At 46.1% G+C, this 22,131-nt stretch overlaps 2 protein-coding genes across 2 annotated transcripts in view; one reads left to right on the top strand and one right to left on the bottom strand.

The window, feature by feature from the left end:
* Positions 1–4,236: 4,236 nt before the first annotated feature.
* LOC103307053 (olfactory receptor 5V1-like) overlaps positions 4,237–22,131 on the top strand; it is a 46,939-nt gene continuing 29,044 nt past the window's right edge. The window contains exon 1 of the mRNA XM_065565182.1: positions 4,237–4,570. Coding sequence (XP_065421254.1) covers positions 4,237–4,570 — 334 coding nt within the window. The remainder of the gene's footprint in view (positions 4,571–22,131) is intronic.
* LOC101950190 (olfactory receptor 11A1-like) lies at positions 12,449–14,648 on the bottom strand. Its single transcript, XM_005313329.2, has 2 exons — positions 14,641–14,648; positions 12,449–13,406 (listed from the first exon to the last, which is right to left on the bottom strand). Exons 1-2 carry the CDS (start codon positions 14,646–14,648, stop codon positions 12,449–12,451), a joined length of 966 nt encoding a protein of 321 aa, XP_005313386.2.

Raw genomic sequence — 22,131 nt, 5'->3', positions numbered from 1 at the left:
CTTCTTAGAATAGCCCAGCTTCAGGCATGTTCAGATTCAGTGGCTGACGACCTTATTTGTGGCCTCTGACCTGGGTAAATGTCGCTCTGAGGCTGAGGAGGGTGGCACTAGCTGAAAATGTGCAGAGACTGGTGATAGAGTGAAAGGGTCTCTGATATTTGACACAAGGCAAATGTAATTAAGCTGCGGGGACGGATCCATGTGCATGTGACGGGGTAGGAATATCACAATAGCAAATTTAATAAAATGAAAAAAAAATTGACCAAATATGTCTAACATCCTTTTTGTGATCTTCCACCACTCTGTTTTTTTCTTGCTTTCTTAGACTGTATTTTCCCTAATACTCTTTGATAGGCATCTTTATGAGTTCCACTTCTACCTGTGGGTGTGTATACACAGCAACTGAGTTAGACATTCCTGCACTAGCTTTGATCAAGCAAACCAGCTAAAAAGAGAAGAGTAGCTTTGGCAGCACAGGCTAGCAGAATCCCACAGGGACCCTAGCAATGACCCTAGCAACAGCCCACCCTGTTGCTACACTAACACCTCCAGCTGCAGTGTAGACATTCTGTAAAAATGACTTAACTTTCATCTCTTCAAACTATCTACTTCTATGTCTATGCTTAACCTAGTGTTAGGGCATCCTTGGATGGGTCATCTTGGGAACTGATCATAAGACCTCTGGATCTAAAAACATGTATGTCTACTGATTGAACTAAAGTACCAGCCGTGCCAACTTGGAAGCAATAGCAGACTGGTAAACAGCTGTACATGGTCTAGCTCTTACGTGGAGGTAAAGGGCCCCCTCTGTTACACTAGGGTCTGCATGACTACTTTGTATTTATAAACATAACCCTACAATAAATCTATCCCTATATTACCGAGGGTGGGATTTTTCAAGGCCACATATGAGGCTCAACTTCTTTTAATTTCTAACAGGAACTGTGCAGTCAACACAGGTTGATTTCCCCTCCAGAGCCCCACAGTCTCAAGCATGGGTGGGAATTGAGTTGATAGCTCACATTCCCCTCTATTTGTCACTGGTGAGGCCAAACCTGGAGTATTGTGTCCAGTTTTGGTCCCCCCACTACAGAAGGAATGTGGACAAATTGGAGAGAGTCCAGAGGAGGGTAATGAAAATGATTAGGAGGCTGGGGCACATGACTTACAAGGAGAGGCTGAAGGAACTGGGGTTATTTAGTCTGCAGAAGAGAAGAGTGAGGGTGGAATTTATAGCAGCCTTCAACTACCTGAAGTGGGGTTCCAAAGAGGATGGAGCTAGGCTGTTCTCAGTGGTGGCATATGACAGAATAAGAAGCAATGGTCTAAAATTGCAGTGGTGGTCTAGGTTGGATATTAGGAAACAATATTTCTCACTAGGAGGGTGGTGAAGCACTGGAATGGGTTCCCTAGGGAGGTGGTGGAATCTCCATCCTTAGAGGTTTTTAAAGCCCGGCTTGTCTTGACAAAGCTCTGGCTGGGATTGGTCCTGCTTTGAGCAGGGGATTGGACTAGATGACCTCCTGAGGTCTCTTCCAACCCTAATATTCTATGATTCTGACACTCTTGCACTTGTAATACCAACAGATCACAGTCCTCAGCAGGCAGGATTGAACTTGGGACCTCTGAAGCTTAATACATGAGCCTCTACTGCAGGAGCTAAAAGCCATGCCCCTTTTAGCTAAGGTTGTAGCAAACTCATTAATCTCTAGATGGTCTAGGTGCTAGTAGACAGGGGCAAAGTGCCACACCAAGCAGGCAATGGGTTACTCACTCACTTGATAGGCATTTTTACTGACTCTTATGCATGTGGGGCATTTTATGCCTAAATTCAATGGGATTACTCATGTGTTAAGCTAATGACATGCATAAGTGTTTTTCACTAGTACAGCAGGAATACAGTGGGGTTGGCATGTTTCAGTGAGGATTTCACGCTGAAGACTACTCTCTGCATCCACTAGAGACCTCCCATAATGGACTAGTTATTGCAATACTGCTTCATCTGAGGTTACAATTATAATTAAAATTGCTGTTTACTCAATCTTCAAAACAAAACAATTATTAGCTCTCCAGCTCAGTAATTCTTATGCCGTTCAAGAGCATTAAGGGAGATCTTGCTGTCTGCTATAAATATCACATCATTATGTAGAAGGAGAGGTTACTTTTTTGTGTGTTGGCTACCAGTCAGAATGATACTTGAAGACAAGAGGTTCAAATCTATCCTCTTCATTCTCTCCTTCTATCTGCAATTCTTATGGAAAGAAGAGGAAACATCAGGAAGGAAAGGTGACTGATAACTGTCCTGAATAATTACTGAACATGTGACTCTGATCAGGGCCTATATAGTGCATTTCTACAAAGAAAACACAGGCCAGATTCTGATCTCATTTGCACTGGTGTAAAAATGAATTGCCTCTACTGGCGTTAGTGGATTTAAATTGGGTAAGAATCTGGCCAGGTATGACGGGAAGTTAAAGTATTGACAAACATTTAATCCTGATTTTTTTTTGTCCAAAAAACTGAAATTCAGAAAATGTCAACCAGCTCTAGTAAGAGTCCATGACTGCAGCTGAAGTAATTGGTATCAGCATCTCTAAAGCTCATAGCCCCACACTGCGATTTCCAAAGTGGATGAAGGTTGCATAAACAATGGGCCACTTGCTAAAGTCCTAGTTCAAGCAAACTTATGATAACTTCAGTGGGAATTTGGCTGTATAAACCAGGAGAAAAAAATAGAGTAACAGTTTCAGGCTTTGATCTTTGAGCTCTGCGAGTGGCTTTTCAAGAAAGGCTTCAATTTTGTCATCCTTTGTCATTTTGAATAGCACTTGGGACTAGTCATGGGGTAGAATATCACTCAGTGGATGAAATGATTGCATGAAATGGATGTGCAGATTGTCCAGCAAAAAGCCTATGCACTACAAAGTCCCAAGTTTAATTTAAATGATGCATAAATGTGTAACATACATGACAATTTCCTGCAATATCCTGGTCAAACCTTACTGAATTACGCTAAACCCTATTGAACTAAATAATTTTAGAAGTTCATTGTATTAAAAATGCAAATGTTTATGTATTATCGTGGGATGAATGTAACGTCTCTAAGGAGGAAACCTAACTAATGAAAATCTTGGGAAGTGTTATGAGCTTCAAAGAACTATTTGGAACAATGTGAACTTTTTAAGTTAATTGAGTTTCCCAGGAAATCTCTAGGCAGAGGTGTATGCTAATGTAACCCCCCACTCAGAGAAGAGGTGACCCTTTCTCTGCAGATCAGCTGTTATATGATGACAGGTCAAAGACCCAAACTGTATAGAGAAGTGACTCATATTTGCATGGGTGTACTTGTTCTGAGCCAAGACAGTTATGAATTTGTAAGCACAAAAAAAACCCCACAATCCCTCAGTGGTGTTTGAAGGACCAGCCAGTGCCCTGGTTGGAGTTGGGGTGGTCTCTAGTGAGGTCATTAGCAGGTGAGTAGCTTTGTTTTATGGGTTCAAAAAAGAACTAGATAAGTTCATGGAGGATAGGTCCATCAATGGCTATTAGCCAGGATGCGCAGAGATGGTGTCCCTAGCCCGTGTTTGCTAGAAGCTGGGAATTGGCGATAGGAGATGAATCACTTGATGATTACCTGTTCTGTTCATTCCCTCTGAAGCACCTGACATTGGCCACTGTCAGAAGTACTGGAGTAGATGGACCTTTGGTCTGACCCAGTATGGCCGTTCTTATGTTCTTAGTGTTTTTATATGTTTTCTCTGTAATGCTTTCACCTTCAGAATCAATGCACCTGCTTAGAAAGGGCGGTGTGGTAATTGAACAGTGAGCAATTATACTGTTTATAGCTTCTGAGGAATGAAAGCAAAGCAGGCCTGGTGAGGCAGATGGTCTTGCTGGGGAATTCACTGCACAGTCAGGGAACTGTGCAGCCTGGAAATATGCTGGGGGTCAGGAGGGTGGGAGACACGCGTCTCTGCCCAAGAAAGAGGAGCCAGGAGCCATAGAGTGGGTGCCCCCGCTGGACCACAGATGGGGATGAACTGTATCAAAGTGCACTTGGGGCTGAAGTGTAGAATAGCTCATATGCTGGCCCCTGTGCACAGGGGTGAATTTCACCAAACGAGTCAGGCCAGAATCTAGCCCTTACTGAGGAATGAGTAAAGACAGAGTAAGAACTTCATATTTGTCTCCGTAATACTTGCATTATCATGTTGTTTTTCTCCAGCTAAATCCTATATGGCAAAGCTCCTCCCATGGAATGAAATGTTGGTCACGGAGTTCATACTGTTGGGATTTTCAGAGAGCCATGAAATACAGTGCCTACTCTTTGCGTTGTTTTTACTTTTCTACCTCGTAGCCCTGGCAGGAAACATTCTCCTGCTCATCACACTGGCTGCTGAGTGGAGCCTTCATACCCCCATGTACTTTTTCCTGGGTAAACTCTACTTCCTCGAGATCTGCTACACAACCAACATATTCCCCTGTATGTTAGCCAGCTTCCTTTCTGAGGCAAAATCGATCTCTTTCAATGGCTGTATGGCCCAGTTTTATCTGTTCGGTTCCTTGGGTGGTACCGAATGTTCTTAGATCTGTCAATGAGTCACTGTGTGACCTTTGGTATTTCAAATAACCTCTCTATGACTCAGTTTCCTCCTCTATAATACTGCCTTATTCCTTTAATAGTTATCGGACACCTGTAACGAAGTGAGGGTGATGTTTTTAATGTTTTGTCTGACTAGTGTGTGTGCCTCAGTTTCCCCTGTGTGTTCCCCCAGTATCTATGTGGTGGGACAAGGGTGTGTTGATCATTGCAGAGATGCCTAGCGGACAGGTGTGACTGTCATCTGGCTGCCTGGGCACAGACAATGGCTGACACTCTGTATCCTGACAACTCTGCAAGAGTCAGCTGGAGGTGTTGGAGAACAAAGCAAGAAGTGGAAGCCAGGTGACCAGTTTGCCCGGGAAAGAGACAAAGGATGTAGGAGGGGCAACTGGACATGACTGAGGGTGGGCTGCTAGAAGTGAGTCAGTTTCCTTTTGGGACTCAGGGGAGAGCCCAGGGCTCTGGATTCCCCAAGATGGACTTTGCTGAGCTTCTGTGCTACCAATATCTGTTCTACGCTGTGTCCCAGTTGACTAATAAACCCTTCTGTTTTACAATGCTGGCTGAGAGTCACTACTGACTGAAAAGTTGGGGCGCGCAGCCCGACTGAGGGGGGTGTTGTAAGGCTTCCCCTGGTATCTCATTCAGGCAGACTCACTGTGTGGATCTTACAGTGCAAAAAGAAGAATACTGAACGCTCTGAGGTCAGACCCAGGAGGCGCTGAAAGCAAGGAGGCTTGCCCCAGTGAGAGTGTGCTCAGAGGGGTTATCACACTACACCAGAGGGGTCCCATCTGAACTTCATTCTAATGATTCCAAGAGCACCGAGGCTGCGCACTCCATGACAACACCACGATATAGGAATCTTAGTGCAATAGATAGATAGATAGATAGATAGATAGATAGATAGATAGATAGATAGATAGATAGATAGATAGATAGATAGATATTCAACCTGTGGAACTCTTTGCCAGTGGACGTTGTGAAGGTCAAGACTATAAAAAAGGGTTCAAAAAACAAACTAGGTAAGTTCATGTAGGATAGGTCCATCAATGGCTATTAGCCAGGATGGGCAGGGATGGCGTCCCTATTAAACCCTCTCTTGTCAGAAGCTGGGAAACGGTGACAGGGATGGATCACTCAATGACTGACTGTTCTGTTCATTCCCTCTGAAGCACCTGGCTGCTGATGGACCTGTGGTCTGATCCACTATGACCATTTGTTATGTTCTTTTATGGCTTTGTAGATTTACACCTCCCAGCTTGCTCAACACTAACTCTCCATATGGACAAGCCCTTAGGGTCCCTTTAGCCTAGAAAGTCACACTTTATTGCTTATATGTTGGGTGGAACTGGCTGAGTGGGGCTGGGAAGGGAGATGTGGGGAAAAGTTACCAGAAAAATTAGGAGAAGCCTGATTTTCGCTAAAATTCAGGCCCACAGAATTCCCCTTTAGCGGTCGAGGGAGAGAAGAAGCTCTCTGATCCTCTCAACCCTCCAGCCCCCAAGAACACTGAATCATAGAATCATAGAATATCAGGGTTCGAAGGGACCTCAGGAGGTCATCTAGTCCAATCCCCTGCTCAAAGTAGGACCAATCCCCAACTAAATCATCCCAGCCAGCGCTTTGTCAAGCCTGATCTTAAAAACCTCTAAGGAAGGAGATTCCACCACCTCCCTAGGTAACCCCCATTCCAGTGCTTCACCACCCTCCTAGTGAAAAAGTTTTTCCTAATATCCAACCTAACCCCCCCCCCACTGCAACTTGAGACCATTACTCCTTGTTCTGTCATCTGCTACCACTGAGAACAGTCTAGATCCATCCTCTTTGGAACCCCCTTTCAGGTAGTTGAAAGCAGCTATCAAATCCCCCCTCATTCTTCTCTTCTGCAGACTAAATAATTCCAGTTCCCTCAGCCTCTCCTCAAAAGTCATGTGTCCAGCCCCCTAATAATTTTTGTTGCCCTCCGCTTGACTCTTTCCAATTTTTCCACATCCTTCATTTAGTGTAGGGCCCAAAACTGGAAACAGTACTGCAGATGAGGTCTCACCAATGTCGAATAGAGGGGAATGATCATGTCCCTCGATCTGCTGGTAATGTCCCTACTTTATACAGCCCAAAAAAATGCCATTAGCCTTTTTGACAGCAAGGGCACACTGTTGACTCATATCCAGCTTCTCGTCCACTGTAACTGCCTAGGTCCTTTTCTGCAGAACTGCTGCCTAGCCATTCGGTCCCTTCCTAGTATGTATCAGTGCATGGGATTCTTCCATCCTAAGTGCAGGACTCTGCACTTGTCCTTGTTGAACCTCATCAGTTTTCTTTTGGCCCAATCCTCTAATTTGTCTAGGTCCCTCTGTATCCTATCCCTATCCTCCAGCGTATCTTCTACCACTCCTCCCAGTTTAGTATCATCTGCAAACTTGCTGAGGGTGCAGTCCAAGCCATCCCCTAGATCATTAATGAAGATATTGAACATAACCGGCCCCAGGACCGACCCTTGGGGCACTCCACTTGATACCAGCTGCCAACTTTAGACATGGAGCCATTGATCACTACCTGTTGAGCCCGATGATGTAGCCTGCTTTCTATCCACCTTATAGTCCATTCGTCCACTTCAGGCCCCTAATCCCTCTCCCTTTAAACCAGGGGTCGGCAACCTTCAGCACGTGGCCCATCAGGGTAATACATTGGCAGGCCCCGAGACATTTTGTTTACATTGCCCGTCCCCAGTCACAGCACCTCGCAGCTTCCCGCAGCTCCCATTGGCTGGGAACAGCGAACTGCGGCCACTGTGAGCTGCAGGAGGCCATGCCTGTGGACGGTCAACGTAAACAAAATGTCTTGCGGACCGCCAGTGGATTACCCTGATGGGTCTTGTGTGCTGAAGGTTGCTGGCCCCTGCTTTAAACCCTAACCCTGAGGACACTGTGCCTCACCCCTCTATCCAGATCCTATGTAAATCACATTGATTCAGATATGAGTGGAAATTAAAGCAGATTAAAAATGTTCAAGATGGAACATTTTTCTGACAGAAAAATATTGTTAATTAAAATGAAAACTTGCAGGTCAATTTCAGTTAAAGTTTGTTTTAAAACAAAAAAATATATAAATTAATAAAGAATGTATAAAAATGTATATGTATTTATTATATATATGATAAAATAAAACAAAAGAATACAAAACTAAAAATACAATAAAAATAAAGGACAAAAACTTAAAAAAAGAAAAATACATAATATTTTTTAAACAGTAAGAAAAAGTTTTTAAAAGTGTAAAAAACTAAAAAAAAAAATGAAATTGAAATGTCTTCAGAGTCTGTGGGACCTGTGCTCCCAAACACACGCCAGGAGCTTTGCTGTGTGCCCCCCCTCTCTCTGCCCCTTGGGGACGGAGCTAGACAGCAGTCTGACTCCGGCCATGCGGCCACCCCAGACTGGGAGTGAGGGGCAGCACCCTCCCGGGCTTCCAGACCCACAGACAAAGCCCGGGGGGAACCACTCCCATTTATACTTGCTGGACACAAGGCTCTTGCTCGTGTTGTACAGGAGGCTAAGCGACCCCCTGTTATACACTGAGCAATGAGGGCTCTCTCCGTGTGGGGCAGAGGCGAGACCTTGCACTCCAAGGACGAGGTAGCTGGTAGACAGACCCCGCCGGAGCGGGGAATGTCGGCAGGCGCAACTCTGCCTTGGACGGAGTCATCTCCACTTGAGCAAGCGAGACTCCCCGCAACCGCCAGGCACCTCTTCCGTCAGTGGACGGTGACCCTGACTCCGGGAGAGACCCCCGGGAGAGTGAGAGAGAGACGGGGTGTCCCTCGGCTGGGCTCCCTGGGGCGAGATTCAGCCCAGCCGCAACGGGGTACACAAGGAACTAGGTGGAGAGGGGAAGGAGAGAGAGAGCCAGGCTGGAGACCTCCGGGCTCAGCTCCTCTGTCTGCACCAGCCTGAGAACCCCCACTCAGGGCTTTTCCCAGCGTGTACCCAGCTCACACAACTTTGTGACACAGGTCCAGGCCAAGCCTTTGGAATGAGGGGAGAGAAAAGGGCAACGCTGCCTCTGCCCAGACTGTGCAGGGAATCACCCCGCCCTCCTGGAACTGCCCTCTGGGGACCCAGCTGGGATTGTAGCTCATTGAGTCTATGTCCTCACTACGGGGGGGAGGGGGGTCGTTTTAAGATACGCAAATTCAGCTACGCAAATAGCGTAGCTGAATTCAACGTATCCGAGCCAACTTACCCCGCTGTGAGGATGGCAGCAAATCAACCTCCGCGGCTCCCCCGTCGACGACGCTTACACCTACCTGCGCTGGTGGAGTACAAGCGTCGATTCAGGGATCGATTGTCGCGTCCCAACGAGACGCGATAATTCAATACCCGAGAAATCGATTTTTACCTGCCAATTCAGGCAGGTAGTGTAGACGTAGCCTGGGACCTCCAGAGCCTGGCCCCATTGCAGTTACACCATTAAAGTGAAGAGGAAAATGAGCCTTAACATAACATTTTCATTTTAAACAGCAGAAAACAAAACAAAAACCTAAAGTGTATGGGTTTACCTGAAAATTTTCAGTTTAGGGCATTTGGTTGAAAAGTCGAACATGTTCCTGGAAAGCAGGCAGCTTCTTTGAAAGTTTGTGTTTTCCGTTAAAAAGATGTCTAGGTGGACATTTTTTGACCAGCCTTAAACCACAGACAGAGTTTTTCTGTGCTTAGTTTTTTTTACAACGTGCCTATTACCAACATTACTGTGAATTTTTCTTGTCCTTTCTAACATACTCAGGGAAATGAGTTGTGGGGCAAATATTTTAAAGTAGAAAAACCTAAAGAGTTACAGCTGAATCCAGAAACAATATTGCCCAGTCACAGGGGAGACTGAGTCCTTAAAGCCCATTAATTGCCCCTCTAAGAGGACAGCTGGTCTCTATAAAGAGCCAGAAACGAACCAAAAAGAGCAAGTAGAAGTTGTAGCCAAGGTTGCTGGAGACGGGGAGTGAGTACAAGGCTCCTGCTGGAGACCCATGAGTAGGAGAATGGTTTGTGCTTCAAAGAACACTCCAGCTCTCAAGGGCTGATGAAAACCGGCACTGAAATTTTATAGAATCTCCTAGAACTGGAAGGGACCCTGAAAGGTCATCGAGTCCAGCCCCCTGCCTTCACTAGCGGGACCAAGTACTGATTTTGCCTCAGATACCTAAGTGGCTCCCTCAAGGACTGAACTCACAACCCTGGGTTTAGAACAGGCCAATGCTCAAACCACTGAGCTTATCCCTCCCCCCATCATTATTTTTATGACCATGAATGTTAAGATTCAAAAAGTTTAAAGCTTTGTATTTGTTAACACACACAGACTTGTCAACATCACACATCTAACTTTACAAAGAAAAGAAATATATCCCCTTAACTCAAATTCATAAGTAATTCTCAAGCAGCATTTTTCTTACTTTGCCTACCTGGAAATTTTGATTATTGATGATGGCATTTTCCTCACTGCAGTTTTGCATGTATGTGTATGATTAAATCAATGTTTATCAACATTCACTGATTAAAATCTAATCCTTACAAGCCTCTGTATATTTATGCTTTGTCTAGCAAATCCAGCATGGCTCCTTGTCTCCCACTTTGGTCAATTCCACCCAGCCAGGCCCTTCCCTTCCATGATGTTCTCCCCCACTCTGGCCATCCCCTCAAGCCATCCCCTTGCCCCACCGGTCCAGACAGTTCCTCCAACAGGGCCCCTACCCCTCTAGCCAGGCTCTCCACCCCACCGCTCCAGCCAGCCAGACCTCCTTGCATCCAGCTAGGAAGAGGGAATTGGACTGTCTGGGCAAGGAGACTGGGACTGGGATGACAAGCCTTAAGCAGTGGAGACCTGGGACTGAGTGGGCAAGTAGAATGGGACTGGGACAAGGAGCCAGGGGTGGGTTTTTTGGTCTGTTATCTCCCAATTTTTAAGTGCTCAGCCATTTAGACTTTCAGAATTACACTCATGTCACAGCATGTGCTTTCAGCTACATTCAGCCCAGGAGTCCTAGACTGTTGTGATATTGGAGGTATTTCAACCAACCACCACCCTACAGCTATTTTGCATGCAGCAATTTCATTGGCTGTACAGAGGATGAATTATTTGACTCAGCTGCCTCAGTTCATGACAGCATGGGCTCTCAGTTGCTAGTAAGTATATCTACAGTTACTCGGTACATCACTTCCATTGTACTGTAGTAGTAATTGTAACAACAAATGGGGGACCTGGGTAGTGCAAGTAGTTCAAAAGACTGTATTGAAATGTGCCAGACTGGCATGGACTTTTGGGAAAATATAAGCTCTAAGTGGGTTTCCTGGGGCATCCCTGGGGGTGGGTTAATGAAAATTGAACAATCCCAGCTATGCCCTTGATGAAGAACGGGTAACTGGCTGGTGATTACCTATTCCAAGGGGCCGGAGATCAAAGGCCATAGCAGCATCAAGAAACAGATGAACTGTCCAGTTGGGGTCTGATTCCTGGTTTAAAAACTGACATGTACTTATAATGAAGGGGACAAAACCAGTTGTGGGGGTTGCAAATCTGACACTTACCACAGCCTAGACAGGAGCATGGGGGTGACCTCTGATAAACTTTTGGCATGCATATAGATCAGTGGTTCTCAACCTATTTATCATTGTGGGACGCATATGTGGGCCACAATGTGTTATCTGGGCTGCATGTTGAGAACCACAGCGTGTCCCCCCAGCTCCGTCCCCCCACAGATCCTCTATGCCCAGTGCCTCCCAGCCAGAGATCCCTCCACAAAGTGGGGTCAGGAGTGCAGGAACCCTGGATCCCTCTGTGCAGGGTGCGGCAGCAGCCTGGACACTGGGATTGGCCACATGGGGCCAGGGCAGCCGGGCAGCAGCCTCGGATCCTGACCACGAGGACCAGCTGGCAGCCCCAACGCTGACCCCGGACCCTCTGTGGTGCCAGCCAGGCAGCAGTGCCAGACTCCGCCATTCGGCACTGGCTGGGCAGCAGTGCCAGAGCCTGCCATGTGGGCTGCAGGTGTGTGCTAATTGGGGTGCATGTGGCCTGCAGGCTGTGGGTTGAGAACCACTCATATAGACTCTTTTATTGTTTCTTATATGTTTTCTCTGTAATGCTTTTGCTCTAAGAATAAATGTATTTTGCTTTTTGAAGGCGGGTTGGCAACTCTGCTATACACTGTTATAGCCTCTGGAGAAAGAGTTAACCACTGGTTCTCGACACTGGTCAGACCTACTGAAGTGCAGGGGACTGCAAGTTTTAAACCCCCCAGTTTAAAGCAGTTACAGCTGGGAAGCCTTAATCCTTAAGTAGATGCCTCAAGGAAGGCTGGAGGTGTGGGGGAAGAGGGCCAATGTTGCATTTAACCCTGAAACTGTGACAACAACAACAATAATATTAATATATAATGTCCTCTCTATAAAGTCTAATACACAAGGATTTTAAAGCTATACATTACAGAGATTAATAACAATACATTTTACAAATATGGAAACTGAGGCACTGAGAAAGGAAGTGACTTGCAAAATGAGACTGCCAACTGAGTCAAGACCAGCACCAAAATCTCTTAACTCTCAGTCCTCTGTTTTAGCTACAGGGCCATTCTTAATTTACAATCAACGTCCCCAGTGTTTCTACCATTATAGCTCCAGAAATCCTCCACCACAGGTTCCTCACCAAATCTCCTAACGGTCAAGGTTTTCAAGGTCATTGAAATGTTTGTGGCTGATTTCAAGAGGGGTTAAAAAAGAAGGATGGTCACCCCCAGACATCATGGTGTAGGGGGTATTGGATAGATAGATTAGAGTAGATAGATAGAAGCTCCTATTCTTATTTGCATAATGGGATCTTCAATTTGCCGCCCTTCAAAACCATTGCTCTTAGGAGTTTCTTCACACTCTCTCGAACTTCCTGATTTCTGAGGCTGTATATGATGGGATTAAACATGGGAGTCACTGTGGTGTACAGCAGGGAGAAGACCTTGTTAAGAGCTGGTGAATCGTTTGCTGAGGGGGCCACGTACATGACAATCAGGGTCCCGTAGAAAGTGGTGACCACAATGAGGTGGGAGGAGCAGGTGGAGAAGGCCTTTTGCTTCCCGGTGGTGGAAGGGATACTCAGGATGGCCCTGAGGATGTGAGTGTAGGACACCAGGATTAAGAGAAATGGGACCATGGTTACAGCTGAGGACAAGATACAAACAGTGTTTTCGACTGAGTAGGAGTCCGTGCAGGAGAGTTTTACGAGAGGTTTGAAATCACAGAAGAAATGGTTGATTTCATTGGGACCACAGAATGTCAGATGGGACATCACAGATACTGTTATCGTGGGTATCAGAAAACCACATGCCCAGGAACCAGCTGCTAACTGGGTGCAGACCCTGCCAGTCATGACAGCTGCATAGTGCAGCGGATAGCATATAGCCAGGTACCGATCATAAGCCATCATACCAAGGAGCAAGCACTCCGTGGTTCCCAATGAACAAAAGAGGTAGAACTGTATCATGCAGCCAGGGAATGATATTATACTCTTCTCCAACAGGAAACCAAGTAGCATCCTGGGGACAATATTTGTGGTGTAGCAGATTTCCAGGAAGGACAAATTGCTGAGGAACCAGTACATGGGGGTATGAAGGCGATGCTGGGACAGAACTGTTACCACAATCAAGATATTTCCTGTGATCGTTGCAATGTAAATAATGAAAAAAGACAGAAAGAGCAGCACCTGAGACTCGCAGAGATCGGAGAATCCTAAGAGGATGAATCCGTCGATGGCTGTTTGATTTAGCCTGAGCAGTTTAACCATGTTTGGTTTAAGAGAGGCGTCCTTGAACCTTTGAACCTCAGTCCTGGGAGACATTGCAAGACACACTTTTGTGATCACCCTTTCATGATCAAATAATGTTATAATCATAGAATTATAAGACTGGAAGAGACCTCGAGAGGTCATCTAATTCAGTCCCCTGCACTCATAGCAGGACTAAGTATTATCTAAGCCATTCCTGACAGGTGTTTGTCTAACCTGCTCTTAAAAAATCCTCAATGATGGATATTCCACAACCTTCCTAGGCAATTTATTCCAGTGCTTAACCACCCTGACAGTTAGGAAGTTTTTCCTAATGTCCAAACTAAACCTCCCTTGTGCAATTTAAGCCTATTGCTTCTTGTCCTATCCTCAGAGGTTAAGAAGTACAATTTTCCTCCCTTCTCCTTGTAACAATCTTTTATGTACTTGAAAACTGTTATCATGTCCCCCCTCAGTCTTCTCTTCTCCAGACTAAACAAACCCAGCTTTTTTCAATCTTCCCTCACAGGTCATGTTTTCTAGACCTTTAATCATTTTTGATTTTTCCACATCTCACCAGCTAGTAGCTCCTCAACTGGCATCCTCATTCTCTCTAATGCATCATCATTCTTCTCTCTAACTTCCTTATCCTTTTCTCCCTCTTTTTCTTCTTCCTCATTTTCCTCTTCTTCTTCTTCCTCCTTATTAGTTTCCATCTCATACAGATTAAGATGTTAACCCAAAATTATTATCTAACTCTGCAATAAGATGACCCTAGAGCTAGTCGGAAAAGTCTGAAATTGGGATTTTCAAAGGAGCCTCAGAGAGTTAGGTGCTCAGCTCCCATTGAAATTAAGCAGAATTCCCATTGAATTCCTATGGTAGGATTTTCCAAGCAGCAAGGCAAATTAGGCATTAAACTGTCCTCATACTCCTTTGAAAATTCCAGCTTGAATATTTCAAAATTTTGATTAAAATTCAGGATAAATCCACTTTTGTTTTTACTTTTGTAAAAAAATAAAATCACTACAAAAAATGGAGCAGAGAAGGAAATTTATGTTCTTTTTTTTTGACCAGTTCTCAATTTTCCTTTTTCTTTTCCATATGAAATATTGACAAAATTTTTGGAGCAATTTGAATACTAAAGTCTAAACTTTTCCAGCCACTGTTGTTCATTCATATTGATTGAAGTTTTTGAGGCTACCTGAGTACTTATCTTTTGTTGTGGCATCCCTCACCCCTGCATGCACATAACCTGCTTAGTCTGAGCAGGGCGGTGAAAAGTTTTCCAATAGAAATTTTTTTAAAGGAAAATTGGACTGTCTCATTTATTTGATTTTCAGCCCAAAATTTCCAGTTTTCAGTTTGGGGATGAAAAGGACAAATTTTCTTCTGAAAATTTTGATGAAATTCCCCCCCCCCCATATTTTTGCAGAAAAAAATAACGAGCCATTTTTTGAACAGCTTTAACCTGAATAAGACCCAAATAAAGACCCCTTGGGTTTGACCCTACACGTTTTCTTTCTCAGCAACAAATTCAATCATATTCACCTTTCATGATGCTTTAGAACATCTTCCACTTTTCTTAGGTATTTGCTGATCACCGACAGGTATCTTTAGTTCCCCTTTTATTGCTTTTTCTTGTGATGCCTTCAATCTCTTCCCAGAGTCATGTATTGTCTGCTTTCTGCTATCGAGAATTTAGGCAGATAATATTTTCCCAGGTTTTGGGTCTTTTATAGGTTCTGACGCATCTTCCTGTACAAGCCTCACACTCTAATTTGCTTCCCCAAGGGCTTCATTAAAATGTTTCTTTTTCTAGCATGTGCAAGTCACCTTTGAATGCTGGTCCCTCTTCAGACAATGGAATCCAGATACATGGATGGAGTAAATCGGCATACATCCATTTACAACAGCTGGGGATTTGATCCATTGACCCAATGGAGCTATGGCTGATTTACCCTATCTGAAACAAGTTGGGGGTATGTGATGCAGAGCTGAAAGCTCTACTATCTATTCTGAAAGGTAGTTAGATGCGTAGTGGGATTTTCAGAAATATCTAGGCACCTAACTCCCATTGATATCAATGAGTTTTGGGCACATAGGTGCTTTTGAAAATCCCATTAGGTTCCAAAATGCCAGAACAATGATGCCTAGCAACCAACAATCAAGAAGGAGGTTTTTTCCCACTTCTCAATAGGGAAGTGAAGGAGAGACCCAGCCTGAGAACAGAGAGGTGACAGAAGGGAGAGGTACTTAGGTGCCTAAATCCCAATTTTCATCTCCACTATGAATCACAAAACTCCCAATGAGCCCTATAGGCACCGAAACTCACCCAGTGCCCAAGTTTTCTTAGTAGCAGTTCCCTTAGCACCTAAGTTTTTCACTCTGGTCATGTGCATTGCTGCCTCACCTCCCACATAAGCTCCAGAGGGATCCATGAACTGGGGGAAGATAGGCATTTATCTGCCCAACTTGCATAAGGGACCCAATCCATCTCAAAGACCACTTACCAGATTGGGCCTGTCTGTTGCTGTTTCCCTAATAGCTTTTCCTCAGTGGTTGGAGCATTCACCTGGGATGTGGGAGGTTCAATTCTCCCTCATCCAAGGTGGCTGTATTTTAAAGAAGCCTTATTGAAGGCGCAGGGACAAATCATCCCGATGTGCAGAAAGAATAACAAATATGGCAGGCGAACAGCTTGGCTTAACAGAGAAGTCTTAGGTGAGCTTAAACACAAAAAGGAAGCTTACAAGAAGTGGAAACTTGGCCCTGGTCTACACTACGAGTTTAGGTCGACTTTAGCAGGGTTAAATCAAATTAAGCCTGGACACGTCCACACGACGAAGCCCTTTCTTTTGACTTAAAGGGCCCTTTAAACCGGTTTCTTTACTCCACCTCCAGCGAGGGGATTAGCGCTAAAATCGGCCTTTGCGGATCGGATTTGGGGTAGTGTGTACGGAATCCGATGTTATTGGCCTCCGGAAGCTATCCCACAGTGCTTCATTGTGACCACTCTGGACAGCGCTCTCAACTCAGATGCACTGACCAGGTAGACAGGAAAAGCCCCGTGAACTTTTGAATTTCATTTCCTGTTTGCCCAGCGTGGAGAGCACAGGTGACCATGCAGAGCTCATCAGCACAGGTAGCCATGATAGAGTCCCAGGATCGCAAAAGAGCTCCAACATGGACAGAACGGGAGGTACGGGATCTGCTTGCCATATGGGGAGACGAATCAGTGCTAGCTGAACTCCGTAGCAGTAAACGAAATGGCAAAATATTAGAAAAGGTCTCAAAGGCCATGAAGGACAGAGGCCATAATAGGGACGCACAGCAGTGCCGTGTGAAAATTAAGGAGCTAAGGCAAGCCAACTACAAAGCCAGAGAGGCAAACGGAAGGTCTGAGGCAGAGCCGCAAACATGCCGCTTCTACGCGGAGCTGCATGCAATCCTAGGGGGTTCAGCCACCTCTACCCTAACCGTGTGCTATGACTCCGTCAATGGAGAAACACGCAACAGGGAAGCGGGTTTGGGGTACGAGAAAGATGATGATGATGATGATGATGAAGACAATGAAGATACCTCACAGCAAGGAAGCGGAGAAACCGGTTTCCCCAACAGCCAGGATATGTTTATCACCCTGGACCTGGAAACAGTAACCCCTGAACTCACCCAAGGCGTGCTCCCAGACCCTGAGGGCACACAAGGGACCTCTGGTGAGTGTACCTTTGTAAATATCACACATGGTTTAAAAGCAAGCGTGTTTAATGATTAATGATTAATTTGCCCTGACAATCGCGGCCAGTACAGCTACTGGAAAAGTCTGTTAACGTGTATGGGGATGAAGCAGAAATCCTCCAGGGACATCTCCAGAAAGCTCTCCTTCATGTACTCCCAAAGCCTTTGCAGAAGGTTTCTGGGGAGGGCTGCCTTGTCCCGTCCGCCATGGTAGGACACTTTACCACACCAGGCCAGTAGCACGTAGTCTGGAATCATTGCATAACAAAGCATGGCAGCGTATGGTCCCGGTGTTTGCTGGCATGCAGACAACATCCATTCCTTATCTCTCTTTGTTATCCTCAGGAGAGTGATATCATTCACGGTCACCTGGTTGAAATGGGGTGATTTTATTAAGGGGGCATTCAGAGGTGCCTGTTCCTGCTCGGCTGAACAGGAATGTTCCCCACTGTTAGCCACGGGTGGGGGGGGGGGAGGGGTGAAGAGATCATCCCATGGACGTGCACAAGTCCATGGGGCTGGATGCGCTGCTTCCGAGGGTGCTAAAGAAGTTGGCGGATGAGATTGCAGAGCCATTAGCCATTATTTTTTAAAACTCAGGGCGATCGGGAGAGGTCCCAGATGACTGGAAAAAGGCTAATGTAGTGCCCATCTTTAAAAAAGGGAAGAAGGAGGATCCGGGGAACTACAGGCCAGTCAGCCTCACTTCAGTCTCTGGAAAAATCATGGAGCAGGTCCTCAAGGAATCAATTATGAAACACTTAGAGGAGCAGAAAGTAATCAGAAACAGTCAGCATGGATTCACTATGGGGAAGTCGTGCCTGACTAACCTAATTGCCTTCTATGATGAGATAACTGGCTCTGTGGATGAGGGGAAAGCAGTGGATGTTATTCCTTAACTTTAGCAAAGATTTTGATACGGTCTCCCACAGTATTCTTGCAGCCAAGTTAAAGAAGTATGGGCTGGATGAATGGACTGTAAGGTGGATAGAAAGCTGGCTAGATCGTTGGGCTCAACGGGTAGTGATCAATGGCTCCATGTCTAGTTGGCAGCCGGTTTCAAGCGGAGTGCCCCAAGGGTCGGTCCTGGGGCCAGTTTTGTTTAATATCTTTATTAATGATATGGAGGATGGTGTGGACTACACTTTCAGCAAGTTTGCAGATGACACTAAACTAGGAGGCGTGGTAGATACACTAGGGGATAGGGATTGGATACAGAGGGACCTAGACAAATCAGAGGATTGGGCCAAAAAAAACCTGATGAGGTTCAACAAGGACAAGTGCAGAGTCCTGCACTTAGGACGGAAGAATCCCATGCACTGCTACAGACTAGGGACCGAATGGCTAGGTAGCAGTTCCGCAGAAAAGGACCTAGGGGTCACAGTGGACGAGAAGCTAGATATGAGTCAACTTGGCAAGAAGTGCTCTTCTTGCCAAGAAGGCTAACAGATTTTGGGCTGTATAAGTAGGGGCATTGCCAGCAGATCGAGGAACGTGATCGTTCCCCTTTATTCGACATTGGTTAGGCCTCATCTGGAATACTGTGTCCACTTTTGAGCCCCACACTACAAGAAGGATGTGGAAAAATTGGAAAGAGTCCAGTGGAGGGCAACAAAAATGATTAGGGGTCTGGAGCACATGACTTATGAGGAAAGGCTGAGGGAACTGGGATTGTTTAGTCTCCAGAAGGGAAGAATGAGGGGGGATTTGATAGCAGCCTTCAACTACCTGAAGGGGGGTTCCAAAGAGGTTGGAGCTCGGCTGTTCTCAGTGGTAGCAGATGACAGAACAAGGAGCAATGGTCTCAAGTTGCAATGGGGGAGGTCCAGGTTGGATATTAGGAAACACTATTTCATAGAATCATAGAATATCAGGGTTGGAAGGGACCTCAAGAGGTCATCTAGTCCAACCCCCTGCTCAAAGCAGGACCATTTCCCAACTAAATCATCCCAGCCAGGGCTTTGTCAAGCCAGGCCTTAAAAACCTCCAAGAAAGGAGACTCCACCACCTCCCTAGGTAACGCATTCCAGTGCTTCACCACCCTCCTAGTGTTTCCTAATATACAACCTAGACCTCCCCCACTGCAACTTGAGACCATTGTTCCTTGTTCTGTCATCTGCCACCACTGAGAACAGCCTAGCTCCATCCTCTTTGAAACCCCCTTTCAAGTATTTGAAGGCTGCTATCAAATCCTCCCTCACTGCAGAACTGCTGTGGGTGGGGGGGTGAGGGATCATTTTCCAGGAAAGGTTTAAGATCTACAAAATGAAGTAACTCCCTGCTCTCCATGTATCAGTATATAATGCCTGCATCTGTAACTTTCACTCTACGAAAGCTTATGCCCAAATAAATCTGTTTTTCTTTAAGGTGCCACCAGACTCTTTGTCGTTTTAATAGTGTTTCCCAGGCTGTAGCAGACTCATTAATCTCTCTCTAAGTGGTCTCGGTGCCACTACATGAGACAGAGCAACAAACCCAGGTTCTTACCCATGAAAGCTTATGCTCCCAATACTTCTGTTAGTTTTAAAGGTGCCACAGGACCCTCTGTTGCTAACGACAAAACTGATACACATATACAGATAGCATAATTATAATCAGCCAATCAGAACCTCTCCAGAGACCCCTTCCACGACAACCTTTATATAATATTGGCTGCAAATATATAACAGTGGTTGCAACGGTGATCTATACAGTTACAGATTATGTCAATAGTGTCACAGGAGGTGACACAGCATCAGTGAGACTGGTATTGGAATACTGCATCCAGTTTTGGTGTCCTCCTTTGAAAAAGATGTTGTGAAATTGGAGCTGGGGCAGCAAAGAGCCACTAAATGTTCTGAGGGCTGGAGAAAAATGCCTTCTAGTGAGCGATTGACAGAGCTCAACCTGTTTAGCTTATCAAAAGAAGATTGAAAGGTGACTTCATTGAAGTGTTGAAGTGCCTTAATGGAGAGAAAAGATTGGATATTAAAGGGCTTTTTAATCGAGCAGAGAAAGGCAGAACAAGACCCAGTGGCTGAAAGGTGAAAAGAAACAAATTCATATTACAAATAAAGCACAAATATTCAACAGCGAGAATGATTCACCACAGGAACAAGCTACCAAGGAAAGTGGTGGATTCTCCATCTCTTGATGTCATTGAATGAAGACTAGATGCCTTTCTGGAATGTGTTTGCCCCCAAAGTAGCTATGGTGTCATACAGGAGGCCTGTGACATGCAGGGGGTCAGATTAGTTGCTCTAATGGTCTCTTTTGGCCATCAAGTCTACTAATTTCTGAAAAACTGAGTGTAGCATTGGGAGCAGCGTCTGAGGTTTTACTGTCTAGTCGGCTTGCTTCCTAAAATGAACACGCCTTGAGTGGGGTGATCCACAGGGAGTAGCTCAAACCTCCCAAGTGCCTGGCCAGGGGCAGGACATTAGCACAGCAAGGGAAGGGCATGGCAGTGACATCACAAAGGCCTTTTGCGGGGGCGGCACGGCATGGCCGGAGGAGCCATGGGGGGGCCGAGGGGGTGGCATGGCATGGCCGGAGAAGCCATGGGGGGGGCACGGCCGGAGGAGCCATGGGGGGGCCGCAGGGGCGGAACGGCACGGCCGGAGGAGCCATTTGGGGGGGCCTGCGGGGGCGGCACGGCATGGCCGGAGGAGCCCTGGGGGGCTGCGGGGGCGGAACGGCACGGCCGGAGGAGCCATAGGGGGGGCGGCGGGAGCACAACGGCACGGCCGGAGGAGGTATGGGGGGCCGCGGGGGCAGAATGGCATGGCCGGAGGAGCCATTTGTGGGGCCGCGGGGGCAGCACGGCATGGCTGGAGGAGCCATGGGGGAGGCCAAGGGGGTGGCACGGCATGGCCGGAGGAGCCATGGGGGGCTGAGGGGCGGCATGGCATGGCCGGAGGAGCCATGGGGGGGGCCGCGGGGGCAGAACGGCACGGCCGGAGGAGCCATGGGGGGGCTACGCCACTGATCCCCACCAGTGACCTGGGCCATCCTTTGGGCTCTCTGGTGAGAACCCTCAGCCTCCCATCCTCAGCCTCTACCCTGACTGGCTGAGCAGGGGGTTATTGATAGGGAGGAGACTCAGGTCCTTGTTCTCTTTTAAGACTAAGTAAATAAGTCATAAGCAGTTTTAGGTTTGATGAATTTTGCTGCTTCTCTGCATTAATTGTCTCTGAGCAGCTCATGAGTCTCTCTACCATTGCAGTTCTCCTAAAATACTTGCTGAATAATTACTGTGCACTGTTGTTGGTCTGGAACTCATCTGAGAGCACTTTATTCAGGTCATTCAATGTATGAAATTCAAGATCCGATGGTTAGTTTGAAAATCAGGGCTCTTGGGTCCTAGTCCCAACTCTGCCACTGACTGGCTGTGTGACCTAAGACAAGTCAATTCTCCTTTCTCCGCCTTAGCTTCTCCCTCTTTCAAGTAGGGATAATAATGCTCCGCTCCTACCTACCTCACGGTGGGTGGAGGATGGGGATCCATTGGAGAGTGTCACTAGGAGCAGTGCATAAGATGAGGTGTCCTATCATGTTTACTCAGATCAGATTGTGACATAATAGAATAGCTGAAATAGTTGATTTTATTTGTATTTTTTTATTTTGAAATTGATAAGAGCAGCAACTACTTAGCTCAGACTGAGGCATCTTATCTTATTCTCGAGATCTAAGTGCCTCCTCTTGGTGTGCGAGGAGACAATTTAACACACTGTGACAAACAGTAGATGCTTTTGCAACAAAATCTTTTTGCAAAGAACTTTCATCCCACTTTTTATGAGTTCAAGAAACAAAGTGGTTTAGTCTGAATGGGATTTACTGACAGAAACGGTTTCAATGAAATTTCCCCACCATCTCGATTCCTGGGCTCTATCCCTGCCCAGGGGTGAAAGGAACTTAAAGGATTTACTGTTACGCCGGAGTCCTGAGCGGGGGTGTGGCCTCAACCGGAAGAGGCTGGGAGCCCCAGGGCCTTTAAATCACCGCTTGAGCCC

This window comes from Chrysemys picta, chromosome 13, assembly GCF_011386835.1.
Source record: "Chrysemys picta bellii isolate R12L10 chromosome 13, ASM1138683v2, whole genome shotgun sequence".
NCBI classification, from domain to species: domain Eukaryota; kingdom Metazoa; phylum Chordata; order Testudines; family Emydidae; genus Chrysemys; species Chrysemys picta.
The sequence above is the reverse complement of the archived record's forward strand: the minus strand, read 5'-3'. Positions and strand labels throughout refer to the sequence as shown.